The sequence below is a fragment of the Ranitomeya variabilis genome, chromosome 4 (assembly GCF_051348905.1).
Source record: "Ranitomeya variabilis isolate aRanVar5 chromosome 4, aRanVar5.hap1, whole genome shotgun sequence".
NCBI lineage: Eukaryota > Metazoa > Chordata > Amphibia > Anura > Dendrobatidae > Ranitomeya > Ranitomeya variabilis.
In genome coordinates this window covers 526,183,143-526,201,561 of record NC_135235.1, presented here as the reverse complement: position 1 = coordinate 526,201,561, position 18,419 = coordinate 526,183,143, and the positions used below count along the sequence as shown (strand labels likewise).

Genomic DNA, 18,419 nt, shown 5'->3' with positions numbered 1-18,419 from the left:
CCCAACTGCACCCCGAAAAAAAGTGCAAAAAACACATAAAAAAATATTTTTATGTGAGGTATTAGTTGATATTTTGGCCAAAATAAAGAAGCTCATGACCCACGTCAAGGGTCCCCACGCTCATGAGTCCTAACTCTAAAATAGCTAAAAGCACAAAAAGAGGATTCAGAGATCCTCCAAAAATGAGAAAAAAACAGCAAAACAAGGCATTGTGTGAACAGCGCCACATACAAGTTTTTTATGTGCAGCAATGTGCCAAGCAGCCACCCCCTCCATTAGTTTGGTAGGCCGTGAGTGGCTGCCTCATCGGTTATGCTGCACCTGTGTTTTTTTCATCTTGACCACATGGGTCCACTGCATCCTGATAGTGCATTTGTTTGGAGGCCTAGGCAGGTAAGCATCTCTGCCTTGTTTTGCTGTTTTTTCTCATTTTTGGAGGATCTCTGAATCCTCTTTTTGTGCTTTTAGCTATTTTAGAGTTAGGTTCAGAATCACCAGGGGAATCAGGCTCAAAACTCCTAGAAAGGGCATCTGCCTTCACATTTTTAGAACCTGGTAGGTATGAGACCACAAAATTAAACCGAGAGAAAAACAACGACCAGCGCGCCTGTCTAGGATTCAGGCGCTTGGCAGACTCAAGATAAATCAGATTCTTGTGATCGGTCAATACCACCACCTGATGTCTAGCCCCCTCAAGCCAATGACGCCACTCCTCAAAAGCCCACTTCATAGCCAAAAGCTCCCGATTACCAATATCATAGTTTCGCTCGGCGGGCGAAAATTTTCGAGAAAAGAACGCACAAGGTCTCATCACGGAGCAGTCGGAACTTTTCTGCGACAAAACCGCCCCAGCTCCGATCTCGGAAGCGTCGACCTCAACCTGAAAAGGAAGAGCAACATCAGGCTGACGCAACACAGGGGCAGAAGAAAAGCGGCGCTTAAGCTCCCGAAAGGCCTCCACAGCAGCAGGGGACCAATCAGCAACATCAGCACCCTTTTTTGTCAAATCAGTCAAAGGTTTAGCAACATCCGAAAAACCAGTTATAAATCGACGATAAAAATTAAAAAAGCCCAAGAATTTCTGAAGGCTCTTAAGAGAAGTAGGTTGCGTCCAATCACAAATAGCCCGAACCTTGACAGGATCCATCTCAATGGAAGAAGGGGAAAAAATGTACCCCAAAAAAGAAATCTTTTGAACCCCAAAAATACACTTAGAACCCTTCACACACAAGGAATTAGCCCGCAAAACCTGAAAAACCCTCCTGACTTGTTGGACATGAGAGTCCCAGTCATCCGAAAAAATCAAAATATCATCCAGATACACAATCATAAATTTATCCAAATATTCACGGAAAATGTTATGCATAAAGGACTGAAAGACTGAAGGGGCATTTGAAAGACCAAAAGGCATTACTAAATACTCAAAATGGCCCTCGGGCGTATTAAATGCGGTTTTCCACTCATCCCCCTGCTTAATTCGCACCAAATTATACGCCCCACGAAGATCAATCTTAGAGAACCACTTAGCCCCCTCTATTCGAGCAAACAAATCAGTCAGCAGTGGCAAAGGATACTGATATTTGACTGTAATTTTATTCAAGAGTCGATAATCAATACACGGCCTCAAAGAGCCATCCTTTTTAGACACAAAGAAAAAACCGGCTCCTAAGGGAGATGAAGAAGGACGAATATGTCCCTTTTCCAGGGACTCCTTAATATACTCTCGCATAGCAACATGTTCAGGTACGGATAAATTAAACAAACGACCCTCTGGAAATTTACTGCCTGGAATCAGATCTATGGTACAATCGCAATCTCTGTGAGGAGGGAGTGAACCAAGCTTAGGCTCCTCAAAAACATCACGATAATCAGACAAAAATGCCGGAATCTCAGAGGGAATAGATGATGAAATGGAAACCAAAGGTACGTCCCCATGAGCCCCCTGACATCCCCAGCTTAACACAGACATTGCTTTCCAGTCAAGGACTGGATTATGAGATTGTAACCATGGCAATCCGAGCACCAAAACATCATGTAGATTGTACAACACAAGGAAGCGAATCACCTCCTGATGGTCTGGAGTCATACGCATAGTCACTTGTGTCCAGTATTGTGGTTTATTACTAGCCAATGGCGTAGAATCAATACCCTTCAGGGGTATAGGGACTTCCAGAGGCTCTAGATTAAACCCACAGCGCCTGGCAAAGGACCAATCCATAAGACTCAAAGCGGCGCCAGAGTCGACATAGGCGTCCGCGGTAATTGACGATAATGAACAAATCAAGGTCACAGATAGAATAAACTTAGACTGTAAAGTGCCAATTGAAACAGACTTATCAACCTTCTTTGTGCGTCTAGAGCATGCTGATATAACATGAGTTGAATCACCACAATAGAAGCACAACCCATTTTTTCGCCTAAAATTCTGCCGTTCGCTTCTGGACAGAATTCTATCACATTGCATATTCTCTGGCGCCTTCTCAGAAGACACCGCCAAATGGTGCACAGGTTTACGCTCCCGCAAACGCCGATCAATCTGAATAGCCATTGTCATGGACTCATTCAGACCTGTAGGCGCAGGGAACCCCACCATAACATCCTTAATGGCATCAGAGAGACCCTCTCTGAAATTCGCCGCCAAAGCGCACTCATTCCACTGAGTAAGCACAGACCATTTACGAAATTTTTGGCAGTATATTTCAGCTTCATCTTGCCCTTGAGACAGGGCCATCAAGGCTTTTTCAGCCTGAATCTCTAAATTAGGTTCCTCATAAAGCAACCCCAAAGCCAGAAAAAACGCATCCACATTGAGCAACGCAGGATCCCCTGGTGCCAATGCAAATGCCCAATCTTGAGGGTCACCTCGCAGCAAGGAAATTACAATCTTAACCTGCTGTGCGGGATCTCCAGCGGAGCGAGGTCTCAGAGAAAGAAATAATTTACAATTATATTTGAAATTCAAAAAACGAGATCTATTTCCGGAGAAAAATTCTGGTATAGGAATTCTAGGTTCAGATATAGGAGCATGTATAACAAAATCCTGTAAATCTTGAACTTTTGTGGCAAGATTATTCAAACCTGTAGCCAAACTCTGAGGATCCATTTTAAGCAGGTGAGATCAGAGCCATTCAAGGGTTAGAAGGAGAGGGAGACAAAGACTGCAATTAGAGCTGAAATGCAACTGATTCCACTATAGAGCAAGCACCAAGGGAGAAAAAAAAATAAAAATTGCAGACTTCTTTTTCTCTCCTTTCTTCTGCCAACAGTTTTAACACTTGGCCGGCCATACTGTCATGGTTCCCAATGGCAGGGGAACGTCAGGACACATAAATAACGGACGAGCTCTTGGGTGATGGAATCTCGAGCTGACCGTGAGCTAAACCTACCACACAACTAATAGTGGCCAGGGGGCGTGCCTAAGTTTTATCCCTAGACGTCTCTCGCCAGCCGGAGGACTAACTAACCCTAGTAGAGGAAAAAACAGACCTGGCTTACCTCTAGGGAAATTCCCCCGAAAAGGAGACAGAAGCCCCCCACATATATTGACGGTGAGTTCAGAGGAAAAGACATACGCAGTATGAAGGTAGGTTCAGCAAAGCGAGGTCCGCTTACTAGATAGTAGAAAGATACAAAAGGGAACTGCACGGTCAGCTGAAAACCCTTTTAAAATACCATCCTGAAATTACTTTAAGACTCATGTGTCAACTCATGACACTGGAGTGGTAATTTCAGCCCACAAGAGCTTCCAGCTACAGAGAATGATATAACTGTAAACTGGAACAAAAAATGCAAACAAACTTAGGACTAAGAGTCCAACTTAGCTGATCAGTAGTCTAGGAGCAGGAACATGCAACAGAAAGGCTCTGGTTACATTGATGGCCGGCAAGGCAATGACTGAAGAGCAGGAATAAATAGGAACTTAAAAGGAAAAGAATCCAGCTCAACGATGCAGTGAAAGATCCGTAGCTTTATTTCACTTCAAAATAGCGTGTGAGGACAAAACATCAGCACATTAAAACCAAGATCAACGCGTTTCCGGTGACTGAGCACCCTTAATCATGATCATGATTAAGGGTGCTCAGTCACCGGAAACGCGTTGATCTTGGTTTTAATGTGCTGATGTTTTGTCCTCACACGCTATTTTGAAGTGAAATAAAGCTACGGATCTTTCACTGCATCGTTGAGCTGGATTCTTTTCCTTTTATGTTTGCCTACGCCCTGACACAGCGGTTCCGTGCTCCGAGCCTCCGGGAATGTCGATATGGTGAGCTGGACTTTGTTTTTTCTTACTTCAATAAATAGGAACTCCCCACTACTGATGAAAACAGGTGAACTGAGAAAGAAAACACACCCGAGTCACCAGTACCACTAGCCACCACCAGAAGGAGCCCAAAAGCAGATTCACAACAGGGTCAGTAATGGTGTGGGGTGGCATTTCTTTGGAGGGCCGTACAGCCCTCCATGTGCTCACCAGAGGTAGCCTGACGGACATTAGGTACCGAGATGAGATCCTCAGACCCCTTGTGAGACCATATGCTGGTGAGGTTGGCCCTGGGTTCCTCCTAATGCAGGATAATGCCAGACCTCATGTGGCTGGAGTGTGTCAGCAGTTCCTGCAAGACTAAGGCATTGAAGCTATGGACTGGCCCGCCCGTTCCCCAGACCTGAATTGAACACATCTGGGATATCATGTCTCGCACCATCCACCAATGTCACGTTGCACCACAGACAGTCCAGGAGTTGGCGGATGCTTTAGTCCAGGTCTGGGAGGAGATCCCTCAGGAGACAATCTGCCGCCTCATCAGGAGCATGCCCAGGCGTTGTAAGGAGGTCATACAGGCACGTGGAGGCCACACACACTACTGAGCATCATTTCCTTGTCTTGAGGCATTTCCACTGAAGTTTGATCAGCCTGTAACTTCATTTTCCACTTTGATATTGAGCAACATTCCAACTCCAGACCTCCGTGGGATATTAGTTGTGATTTACGTTGATAATTTTTATTGTTCTCAACACATTCCACTATGTAATGAATAAAGATTTACAACTGGAATATTTCATTCAGTGATATCTAGGGTGGGGGATTTTTGTGTTCCCTTTATTTTTTTGAGCAAGATAGATTAGATAGATAGATAGACAGACAGACAGACAGATAGATAGATAGGAGTTTTTTAATATAACAATTCTGCCATTGTTTGGGGGTTTCATTTACTTTATTTTGACAGCATTAATTTTGCAGTAAAGTGAAATGAAAACGTGATTCTCCAGGTCAAGACAATTACAAAAATACCAAACATCTATAGTTTTTTTTATTTCAATAGTGTCTTTTTGTGTGGTGAGTTGAAGTTTTTATTTAACCCGTTTTGTTGGACATTTTTGTTATTGCTTCTTATTGCATATACAGATAAGACTTTCATAGATGCACTGGTGCCAATTATGAGGGTGTTTTTTTACATTTTGTAAATGTATTGAATTTTTAACTGGGCAAATCTAGCGGTGAATTGAATTTTTAGGTTTTTGTTTTTATACACTTTTATTTTATTTTTCACTTTATTTTTTAGTCCATGTAGGGGACTTGAACCTGCGAATGCTTACATTATAATTAGCAATACAACAGTATTGCTGTACATATTCACAGGAAAACTAACATTACAGGCAAGGGGCCTTCAGCAGGTCTCCAGCTGTCATAGGAAACCAACAGCTCCCTGCGACCGCATTGCTGGAGGACTGGTGGACGCCAAACAGACTGCAGCACTTAAAAACTGCTATACAACAGTATTTAAGAGGTCAATAGCAGTAATTGTCATTAGCTGGAATCTGTCAGTGATGCGGGCTCTGCTCCTGAGCCTCCATGATGTAACATTACATCATTCATGGAGCGATAAGAGGATAAGGCTATGCTTCAAACACAATGAATGTAATGTAAAAGTCAGGATCCCAAGATGAGTGCAATGTGCTCTAAAAGCCTACAATAATATAGTAGGGCATTAAAGGAACAGATTTACACTACTTGCTCACTTTACAAACCAGATCATTCTCATCACAAGCAGTGAAGAAATATAATCCCACGACAGCTCTGTCACCAGCTCCCAAGAACAGCAGGATTTGCAGGCACAGGATGCATCTGCTGACGGGAGAGGGAAACCATAATGGGCACATATATATCACTACTTACCACCCTGGCGGCTCTCTCCTGCGACTCACACTTCCGACAGAACCACGGACCTGTTGGCACCTGTACAATCCCATAGCATGCTGGAAGGAGAAGGAGAAACATTACAAGATTAAAAAGGGAAGACAAAATCAACACAAGGCCAATATGTACACCCACTACCAATCACTGGAAAGGGGCAAAGCAACATTAGCTCAGTCCGGCAGCACCAGACTCTCCTTGGTGATGTCAGGGGGCTTTATCATTTCTATATTGTCCATCACTACTCTACATTATTGGAATGTACACATGCAAATGGGAGCCAAATGGGGACAGCACTCCTGAACGTTAATTCTGGTGCTTGTTTGAGGGGGGTCTCAGTAAATGGACAAAACTCGATCAAAACTCCTGCATCTACGTCGTTTTTATTAGCCAAACATAGGAGAGGCATAATATAAAAAAGCCCTTCCCATCCAACTGGATGTGTTTAAAAACAATGTCCCTGTGCTGAGATAATCTTATAAATGTGCCCCTGCTGTGTACTGTGTAATGGCTGTGTCTGACCATGTAGAGTTGCTCCAGTTCATGGTCAGCACATACCACAGCTCCTGGACAGGGGCGGAAGCAAAAGAGTGTGCAGATATTACAGCAAATATTTATTCTTTGAGGTAATACTTTTTAAAAACAGGCAGGGAAATGCTTTACCTCACAAAAAGAATCAGCTGTGATCCCCAGCTGTAATGTCTGTATACTTTCTTTAGCCTCTGCAGCATTGGAGCACCGCAGTGATACTGAACCTGGCCGGAATGGAAGCTAACAGTGGGCTTCAAAGATCTGAGCAACTTCAAGGCTGTGTATAGACGCTCTACTGGAAAAAGTTTGTAAGCACTGCGCATGTTTGACCACCTCTAGTAGACTACAGCGGTGGCCGGTATCCCAGGCAACAAGCAATACATAAAAGTTAAGAATACCTCTGTTCTTGAGAGCAAAGAGGATTTTAATAACAAGTAAATTGCCAAAGTGCATTACAATTTTAACCTTTAATGAACCATGCATTAGACGGATTTCTTCTACACATAAATCACCCCCCCATAGAGGTGCATCTCCAAAACACAAACCATGCCTTGATCTACAAGTCAGAGTGCTCTGTACTATCACACAGCGCTGGCTTCCTGTATCGTGACAGCGACAGTCATATGGAAGCCACATCCGCTGTCGGGGACAACAAGTAACCACATAGGGCCGCGCACTGCAACCACACCACCCTCAGTGAGCGCTATACTGACATAACCAATGACGCTGTACATGTGCTCCTCCGGATATCACCTACACACCGGCACTATGGAAAGGAAGCCTGCAGATTTCATCCCCGAGATCTCTATACGCTCTGGAACATCTGAGGCCAAAGCTCGTCCTTCTCACACGTGTCAACACATCATATAAGCGATCACAAATCTGTACACAGCACCTTCTGCATAGTAATGAGCGCTAGCATAAATCTGTACACAGCACCATCTGCATAGTAATGAGCGCTAGCATAAATCTGTACACAGCACCTTCTGCATAGTAATGAGCGCTAGCATAAATCTGTACACAGCACCATCTGCATAGTAATGAGCGCTAGCATAAATCTGTACACAGCACCTTCTGCATAGTAATGAGTGCTAGCACAAATCTGTACACAGCACCTTCTGCATAGTAATGAGCGCTAGCATAAATCTGTACACAGCACCTTCTGCATAGTAATGAGCGCTAGCACAAATCTGTACACAGCACCTTCTGCATAGTAATGAGTGCTAGCACAAATCTGTACGCAGCACCTTCTGCATAGTAATGAGCGCTAGCACAAACCTGTACACAGCACCATCTGCATAGTAATGAGCGCTAGCACAAATCTGTACGCAGCACCATCTGCATAGTAATGAGCGCTAGCACAAATCTGTACGCAGCACCATCTGCACAGTAATGAGCGCTAGCACAAATCTGTACACAGCACCATCTGCACAGTAATGAGCGCTAGCACAAATCTGTACGCAGCACCATCTGCACAGTAATGAGCGCTAGCACAAATCTGTACGCAGCACCATCTGCACAGTAATGAGCGCTAGCACAAATCTGTACACAGCACCTTCTGCATAGTAATGAGCGCTAGCACAAACCTGTACACAGCACCATCTGCATAGTAATGACCGCTAGCACAAATCTGTACGCAGCACCATCTGCACAGTAATGAGCGCTAGCACAAATCTGTACACAGCACCTTCTGCATAGTAATGAGCGCTAGCACAAATCTGTACACAGCACCATCTGCACAGTAATGAGCGCTAGCACAAATCTGTACGCAGCACCATCTGCATAGTAATGAGCGCTAGCACAAATCTGTACGCAGCACCATCTGCACAGTAATGAGCGCTAGCACAAATCTGTACACAGCACCATCTGCACAGTAATGAGCGCTAGCACAAATCTGTACGCAGCACCATCTGCACAGTAATGAGCGCTAGCACAAATCTGTACACAGCACCATCTGCACAGTAATGAGCGCTAGCACAAATCTGTACGCAGCACCAACTGCACAGTAATGAGCGCTAGCACAAACCTGTACACAGCACCATCTGCATAGTAATGAGCGCTAGCACAAATCTGTACACAGCACCTTCTGCATAGTAATGACCGCTAGCACAAATCTGTACACAGCACCTTCTGCATAGTAATGAGCGCTAGCACAAATCTGTACACAGCACCATCTGCACAGTAATGAGCGCTAGCACAAATCTGTACACAGCACCTTCTGCATAGTAATGACCGCTAGCACAAATCTGTACACAGCACCTTCTGCATAGTAATGACCGCTAGCACAAATCTGTACACAGCACCTTCTGCATAGTAATGACCGCTAGCACAAATCTGTACACAGCACCTTCTGCATAGTAATGAGTGCTAGTACATATCTGTATACAGCACCATCTGCATAGTAATGAGTGCTAGTACATATCTGTACACAGCACCATCTGCATAGTAATGAGTGCTAGTACATATCTGTATACAGCACCATCTGCATAGTAATGAGTGCTAGTACATATCTGTATACAGCACCATCTGCATAGTAATGAGTGCTAGTACATATCTGTATACAGCACCTCTGCACAGTAATGAGTGCTAGTACATATCTGTATACAGCACCATCTGCATAGTAATGAGTGCTAGTACATATCTGTATACAGCACCTCTGCACAGTAATGAGTGCTAGTACATATCTGTATACAGCACCTCTGCACAGTAATGAGTGCTAGTACATATCTGTATACAGCACCATCTGCATAGTAATGAGTGCTAGTACATATCTGTATACAGCACCTCTGCACAGTAATGAGTGCTAGTACATATCTGTATACAGCACCATCTGCATAGTAATGAGTGCTAGCACATATCTGTATACAGCTCCTCTGCACAGTAATGAGTGCTAGCACATATCTGTATACAGCACCTCTGCATAGTAATGAGTGCTAGCACATATCTGTATACAGCTCCTCTGCACAGTAATGAGTGCTAGCACATATCTGTATACAGCACCTCTGCACAGTAATGAGTGCTAGTACATATCTGTATACAGCACCTCTGCACAGTAATGAGTGCTAGTACATATCTGTATACAGCACCATCTGCATAGTAATGAGTGCTAGTACATATCTGTATACAGCACCTCTGCACAGTAATGAGTGCTAGTACATATCTGTATACAGCACCATCTGCATAGTAATGAGTGCTAGCACATATCTGTATACAGCTCCTCTGCACAGTAATGAGTGCTAGCACATATCTGTATACAGCACCTCTGCATAGTAATGAGTGCTAGCACATATCTGTATACAGCTCCTCTGCACAGTAATGAGTGCTAGCACATATCTGTATACAGCACCTCTGCACAGTAATGAGTGCTAGTACATATCTGTATACAGCACCTCTGCACAGTAATGAGTGCTAGCACATATCTGTATACAGCTCCTCTGCACAGTAATGAGTGCTAGCACATATCTGTATACAGCACCTCTGCACAGTAATGAGTGCTAGTACATATCTGTATACAGCACCATCTGCATAGTAATGAGTGCTAGCACATATCTGTATACAGCTCCTCTGCACAGTAATGAGTGCTAGCACATATCTGTATACAGCACCTCTGCATAGTAATGAGTGCTAGCACATATCTGTATACAGCTCCTCTGCACAGTAATGAGTGCTAGCACATATCTGTATACAGCACCTCTGCACAGTAATGAGTGCTAGTACATATCTGTATACAGCACCTCTGCACAGTAATGAGTGCTAGTACATATCTGTATACAGCACCTTCTGCATAGTAATGACCGCTAGCACATATCTGTATACAGCACCATCTGCACAGTAATGAGTGCTAGCACATATCTGTATACAGCACCATCTGCATAGTAATGAGTGCTAGTACATATCTGTATACAGCACCATCTGCATAGTAATGAGTGCTAGTACATATCTGTATACAGCACCATCTGCATAGTAATGAGTGCTAGTACATATCTGTATACAGTGGGCAGCACGGTGGCACAGTGGATAGCACAGCAGCCTTGCAGTGCTGGGGTCCTGGGTTCAAGCCCCACTAAGGACAACATCTGCAAAGAGTTTGTATGTTCTCTCCGTGCTTGCGTGGGTTTCCTCCGGGCACTCCGGTTTCCTCCCACATTCCAAAGACATACTGATAGGGAATTTAGATTGTGAGCCCCAACGGGGACAGCAACGATAATGTGTGCAAACTGTAAAGCGCTGCGGAATATGTTAGCGCTATATAAAATAAAGATTACACACCTCTGCACAGTAATGAGTGCTAGCACTGGCTTAGATGACACCTAGGTAAATACAAGCTACTGACACCTCATTAGCATATATGTAAATAGCCCGTGCCCCATTATTAACCCTTACTACGTAGTGAGCTCCCACCACTGCCCATCTCCATACACCTGACTCGTTCACCCGAACAGTTGCCCCAAAGGTGTCTATCTACCGCCCCTTCTGTCAATACTTGCCCCTCCCCCAGGACGCGTTGCCCCACCTTGGTGCACCGCCACATTGCACCCGTGGCCGTCACAATAGACCAGTGGGTTCTCGGCCCAGCCCCTCTCATCCGAGCACACGCAACAGCCTCCAACCATCTCCTTCATCCTCCCATGGAGCCGCCGCCACTGCTCTCCCCGGGGCCGGGCGGCCGACCTGCCGGGGCCAGTGCGCATGCGCAACCTGCTCCGCTCACCCCGGGCGACGACCATAGTTCTAGGGACGTGACGCATGCGTACAGAAACTCAGTAGGTACACTAATATCGCGCAATGCGCATGCGTGTAGTAAGTTTTATTTTTTTTCCATCAAGTACAAAAGCGTCGGTAGTAGCCAAGGTTGTGTCTTATAAAGCGCATGCGCGATACGTGCATGTCGGTTCGTTGTGGCTAATGGTAAAGTGGTGTATCTGGGGGTTTAGGTCACGTGAGGGGATGAGCTGTTGTGCTGAGACAGGCGGGTGGGGACTGGGGACGAGTAGCTTTTGGGTAGGAGCTGCATTCTGCACTGCAGTGCACCCCTGACTGGTCATACGTGGGTCATGAAGCTTCCAAAACATTGGGGTCACCTTTGAAGAAGAGCGGAACGTTTGAGCAGTCTCCTGTAGCAACCAATTACATGACGCGTCTTATTTTCTTGTAAAATGAACACAAGCGCCAGGCAGATTAGATTGGGCTAGCTAGAAAACAATAGAATCTTACAGGGATGATCCATTTTAGGGAAAAAAAATGTTACTTGAATGTATTTGGAGCTAAAAATCATTTTTGCAATTGGATTTCCTTAAAAATGTTGCAGTTTGCCTTGTATAGCCTCAGTGTTGCACTTTCTGTTTTTTTGCCAACTTCTGATTTTATTTTCACCACTAAAATAATAAACTTTTCCCATGTTTGGTATTGCCGTAATCGTATTGATGAGAATCCTATTGCGTGGTAACTTTTACCACAAAATGTACACCGTGAAAACTATTCCCAAAAGCGAAATGTGAGAATTGTTTTTTTTTCACCATTTCACCTCATTTGGATTTTTTTCTTCCCCGTTTTCGAGTACACTATGTGTTAAAATGCATAGTGTCATTCAAAAGTGCAACTCGTCCCGCAAAAACAGCCCTCACATGTCTGTGTACGGAAAAATAAAAGAGGTATGGCTCTGGGAAGAGGGGGAGGAAAAACGGAAATTGGCTGCGGCATGTAGGGGTTAAAGCTTCTACATTTTAGGCTGCCGTCACACTATCAGTATCTGGTCAGTTTTTTACCTCAGTATTTGGAAGCCAAAACCAGGAGTGGAACAATCAGAGGAAAAGTATAATAGAAACATATGCACCACTTCTGCATTTATCACTCACTCCTGGTTTTGGCTTACAAATACTGAGGTAAAATACTGACCAAATACTGCTAGTGTGATGGCAGCCTAAAAAAGAGGTAACAAACCTAACTGGGAATGTAATGGTGCCTGCAGTGCTCTCCAGATCCAAATGTAATGGGAACCTGGCCTGTAGATCATGGCATCTGATCTGCCAGCAGCATAGTACAGAGCTGGACTAGATTAACATATAGGCTTGTGAGAAAAGATTCAGTATAACTTGTATTTTATTCATTGCAATCCCTGCCCTTTCTGTGCTAAGGAGTCCAGTGGGCGGTCCTTTTCAGTGATTGACAGACTCCTGTATGAGTATGCATGAGGACCGCCCATTGGACTACTAAGCATAAAAAGAGCAGTGATTGCAATGGATAAATTGCAGGTGCCCCCATATTCTAGTGTTTGCTAGATTACTCAGTGGTCACATCATAACTACCTGGCATAGATCCACTCTGACATCCCTTATACTAAATGGGCAGAAAAAAATACAAACTATAAAAGCAGTGCTGAGCATTGTAGTGTCATAGACCGAACATATTCAGTAGTATAGAATCTAAATCTATACATGCCAAAGATTTTACAACAGGTCTGTAAAAAAAAAATCTGATTTGTTTCTCTAGGATTTAAATTAAAAATGTACATCAGTGAGCAAGGATGTTTGTTAAAATTTGTATGTATTCTCATTAATTTTCTCAATAATTTTTTTAAATTTTTATTAAATGTATTCTCATTGATTTTCAGTCCATTAGATATTCTTCATGAGGGAACTCGGACACCGCAGTTAAGCCTCATTTAGACTTCCATGCATTATGGACATCTGAATGAGGCTTTATACTGAAATGACAGGATCCGTGTGCAGAGTGCAGAAGTTTCGAAAAAATAAACAAAAAAATGTAAAATATATACATAGAAAAATACATACATTTCCAATAACCCCCTTGTCTAAAAAAAAAAAAAAAATTATATAAACATACTTTAGTATTGCCGCAAAAAAGTAATCTTCCAGGGGTCACAACAGGTCAGACAGGCTACTTGTTCTCACCACTATATAAAATCAAGTGAAGTGAATTCTAGGATAAAGTTCAAGTTCCACAACGGGACAAAAAAAAAAAGAAAAAAAAAAGTAAAAATAAAATTAAAGTCACCCCATTCTCCCCCATTTAAAATATATTAAAAAAAGCAAAGTTGGTATCGACACATAAAAGTCTGGGCTTTCAAAATACACAATTAACCGTTGTGGTACATGCCATAAACAGAAAAATAGCATTACACTTGGTTTTTATGACAAATGTTAGCAGCTGCTCCCCTAGTGTTTAAAAGTTGAAAACATCAAAACTTTAAATAATATTTCATATTTTATACCAATAAAAAAGTAAATATTTATAAAAATTAAAACATTAATACATTTTTTCAATTGTTGAAAAATGTTTGTTTGAATGACACATTCTCTATAAATAGACTACGCACAGAATGACTGTTAGCAGGGCCGGCTCCAGGTTTTTGAGGGCCCCGGGCGAAAGAGTCTCAGTGGCCCCCCTCTTTAACACATACCATGATTCATGATCGCATATAACACAGCCATGTAGTATATAACAGCCCACGTAGTATATAACACAGCCACGTAGCATATAACACAGCCATGTAGTATATAACAGCCCACGTAGCATATAACACAGCCATGTAATATATAGCCCAGCCCACGTAGCATATAACAGCCCATATAGTATATAGCACAGCCACATATTATATAACACAGCCCACGTAGTATATCGAACAGCCATGTAGTATATAGCACAGCCCACGTAGCATATAACAGCCCATATAGTATAGCACAGCTACATATTATATAACACAGCCACGTAGCATATAGAACAGCCATGTAGTATATACCACAGCCATGTACTGTAGCATATAACAGCCCATATAGTATATAGCACAGCACATATTATATAACACAGCCCACGTAGTATGTAGAACAGCCATGTAGTATATAGCACAGCCCACGTAGCATATAACAGCCCATATAGTATATAGCACAGCCACATATTATATAACACAGCCCGCGTAGTATATACAGTAGAACAGCCATGTAGTATATAGCACAGCCCACGTAGCATATAACAGCCCCTATAGTATATAGCACACCAACATATTATATAACACAGCCACGTAGTATATAGAACAGCCATGTAGTATATAGCACAGCCCACGTAGCATATAACAGCCCATATAGTATATAGCACAGCCACATATTATATAACACAGCCCACGGAGCATATAACAGCCCACGTAGTATATAACACGGGCCACGTAGTATATAGAACAACCATGTAGTATACAGTACAGCCCCCCTCCCCCCAAGAATGGCCCAATAGTCCAGTACTCACTGTTATAGTTAAAAAAAAACACTCCTCACCTCTCAACGTGCCTGCGCTGCTCCCTGCTCCGGTCTCGGCGGCTGCCGCTGCACTGCCTGATACACAGCGAGTGCGCGATGACGTCATCGCGCACCCGCAGCGGTAGTGTCAGAGGCAGAGTGGGGAATGATGGGAGAGGGAGTGTCAGGTGACGCTCTCTCCTCCATCATTTGCTTTGATCTTTACCGGCAGACGCCGGTATAGTTCAATGCGGCAGCGGGGGAGTTGGCGCTTACAACAGGCAGGCCCCCCTGCCTCACAGGGGCCCCATAGCGGCTGCCTGATGTGGCGCTAGCTGGGGGCCCCTGGGGGAGCGGGGGCCCTAGGCACTGGCAGCTGCCTGCCCCTAACGCCGGCCCTGAATGGGCCCCCCTGTCTCGCCAGGGCCCCAGCACTTGCCCGGGCACGCCGGGTGCTGACGCCGGACCTGACTGTTAGGCTGGGGTCACACTTGAGAGTGCAATGTGAGAAACTCGGGCAAATCTCTCTCCTCAATACCAGGCACTGCCGCCGGCACTTGGGATGGGAGTGTGTGGCTGCATAGAAATGCATGTAGCTGCACGCTCCGGTCCCGAGTGCCAGCGGCAGTGCCGAGTGTTGATGTGAGAGACTCGCCCGAGATTCTCGCATTGCACTCACAAGTGTGACACCGGCCTTAAAACCAAGAACAGGTTCTCGGTGCACCCTTGGTGTGGCTAAACATTTAAAGGGACTCTGTCAGCACAGAATGACTGTTCAAAGCAAGTGCAGGTGCTCGGTGCATCATAGTGGGGTCAATCATTTAAGTGCACCTTCTCACCTGCTTGTTTTCCATCTAGCTCCACCCTTCTCTGGATCTATGAAGCCAGAGCTGTCAATCAAAGAATGGGGGGTGGAGACAGAAGGAAAACAAGCAGGTGTGAAGGTCCATTTAAATTATTGTCCCCCGCTGTGAAGCATCGAGAGGTGGGGCTTAGTTTGTACATTTAGTCTGTGCTGACAGAGTCCCTTTAACCCCTTAAGGACCGAGCCACTTTGTGGGTTAATGACCTGGCCTAAATTTTGAAATCTGACCAGCGTCTCTTTATGAGGTAATATCTCTGATTCTGAGATTTTTTTGTGGCATATTGTACTTCATGATAGTGGTTAATAAATAACATTTCCCACATGTCTACTTTACATCAGCACAATATTTGAAACTTATTTTTTTTTGTTAAGAAGTTAAGGGTAAAAAGTTGACCAGCGATTTCCAATTTTTCCAACAAAATTTACAAAACTATTTTTTTTAGGGACCACATTACATTTGAAGTCACTTTGAGGGGCCTGTATGACAAAAATACCCAAAAGTGACACCATGTTGAAAACTGCACCCCTCAAGGTTTTCAACACCACATTCAAGAAGTTTATTAACCCTTCAGGTGCTTCAATGGAACTGAAGCAATTTGGAAGGAAAAAATGGACATTTAACTTTTTATCGCAAACAATTTTTTTTTTTTATTTTCAAAAGGGGATAAGGAAAAAAATTAACCCAATATTTGTTGTGCAATTTCTCCTGAGTACGCCAATACCTCATATGTGGGGAAAAACCACTGTTTTGGCGCATGGCAGGGCTCTGAAGGTAAGGAGCAGCATTTGACTTTTTGAGCCCAAAATTGGCTGAAATCGAGAGCGGACGTCCTGTCGCATTTGGAGAGCCCCTGATGTGCCTAAACAGTGGGAAAAAAACCCAAAAGTGACCCAATTTTGGAAACCAGACCTCTCAAGGAACTTATCTAGATGTGTGTTGAGCATCTTGCACCCCCAGGTGCTTTAGGCTAGCTTCACACATCAGGTTTTTGCCGTCAGGCTGAATACGGCGACTTTAGAGAAAAACGGATCCGTTGCAAATTGTGAAAAACTGATGCAACGGATCCATTCTTTTGCCGGATCCGACTAGGTGATGAGAGAGAGAGAGAGACTCCAGAATGGAAAATGCAGCTATGGGGCATGCTTAATGTAAAAAAACGGAACCGGCCGCCGGACTCACTCATTTGACGAATCTGGCGCCATAGGCTTCCATTATAGCAAAAGCCGCATGGCGCCGTATTCGTCGCTGGCCGATTTTTAGAACGACACAAAAAACGTTCCTCTATGCGCTCTCTCCGGCCACCAGACCGACAATTTTTGACGGATCCGGCGAAAAACGGATGAAACGTGAGGCCATCCGGTGCAAATACAAGTCTATTAGAAAAAAAACGGATCTTGCTGCAAAAAAACCCAGATCTGTTTTTTTCAAAATTCGCCGGATTGTGCCTGACGGCAAAAACCTGATGTGTGAAAGTAGCCTTACAGAAGTTTATAACAGAGCTAAGAATATTTAAAAAATCTAAATTTTCCAACAAAAATTGTCTTTGAGACCCAATTTTTTTTTCAAGGGTAACAGGAGAAAATGGACCCCAAAATCTGTTGTGCAATTTCTCCTGAGTATGCCAATACCCCATCTGTGGGTGGAAACTACTTTTGAGGCACAATGCAAAGCTCAGAAAGGAAGAAGCGCCATATTGGAGATCAGATTTTGCTGGAATGCTTTGAGGGTGCCATGTCACATTAGCAGAGCCCCTGAGGTACCAGAACAGCAGAAACACCCCATAAGCAGGCTCGGACTGGACCACAGGGTGATGGGGCAATCTCGCGGTGGTCCCCTGTGTAGATCTGGGCCCCCAGCCCCACTGTATGGGCAGTACGTGGCATAATTCGCTTGATTCACTCTGTACAGAAAAAAGCAGCATCTCATCATTCATTAACCACGCTACCCAGTTTATCTATCTATATATATAATGGCGGCCTCGACCAATCAGCGACGGGCACAGCATGGCGACGATGATGTCATAAAGGTTGCCTCGACCAATCAGCGACGGGCACAGTATCGACGTAGATGTCATAATGGTTGCCATGGCGACGATGATGTCATAAAGGTTGCCTCGACCAATCACAGTCTGCCGCGAATTCTGGAATCATCATTGTCCATATACTACGGGGACATGCATATTCTAGAATACCCGATGCGTTAGAATCGGGCCACAATCTAGTTATTATATAGAGATATAGGTAAATTTGTGAACGAAGGTAGTATAATATTTGCATGCAGGTGACAAGTGGGTCCCCCCAAAGTCAATGTTACTGGTGGGCCCTTGTCACCCCAGTCCGATACTGGTTGTAGTGCTTGCACAAGTGCTGTGACTCATTCTAACCGCACTTGTGCTGATCTTTATGGGGTGTGAAGAGTCCCACTGATCTGATAATACTGGCCTATTCTAAAGGCCCCGTCTCACATAGCGATTTACCAACGATCACGACCAGCGATATGACCTGGCCGTGATCGTTGGTAAGTCGTTGTGTGGTCGCTGGGGAGCTGTCACACAGTCAGCTCTCTCCAGCGACCAACGATCAG

At 44.1% G+C, this 18,419-nt stretch overlaps 1 protein-coding gene across 1 annotated transcript in view; it reads right to left on the bottom strand.

Annotated features, from left to right (window-relative positions):
- MLLT6 (MLLT6, PHD finger containing) overlaps positions 1-11,395 on the bottom strand; it is a 73,493-nt gene extending 62,098 nt beyond the window's left edge. The window contains exons 1-2 of the mRNA XM_077252301.1: positions 11,238-11,395; positions 6,176-6,255 (exon numbers count right to left, since the gene is read on the bottom strand). Of these exons, the coding sequence (XP_077108416.1) occupies positions 6,176-6,255; positions 11,238-11,346 (189 nt within the window). The 5' untranslated portion in view covers positions 11,347-11,395. The remainder of the gene's footprint in view (positions 1-6,175; positions 6,256-11,237) is intronic.
- Between the last annotated feature and the right edge of the window lie 7,024 nt (positions 11,396-18,419).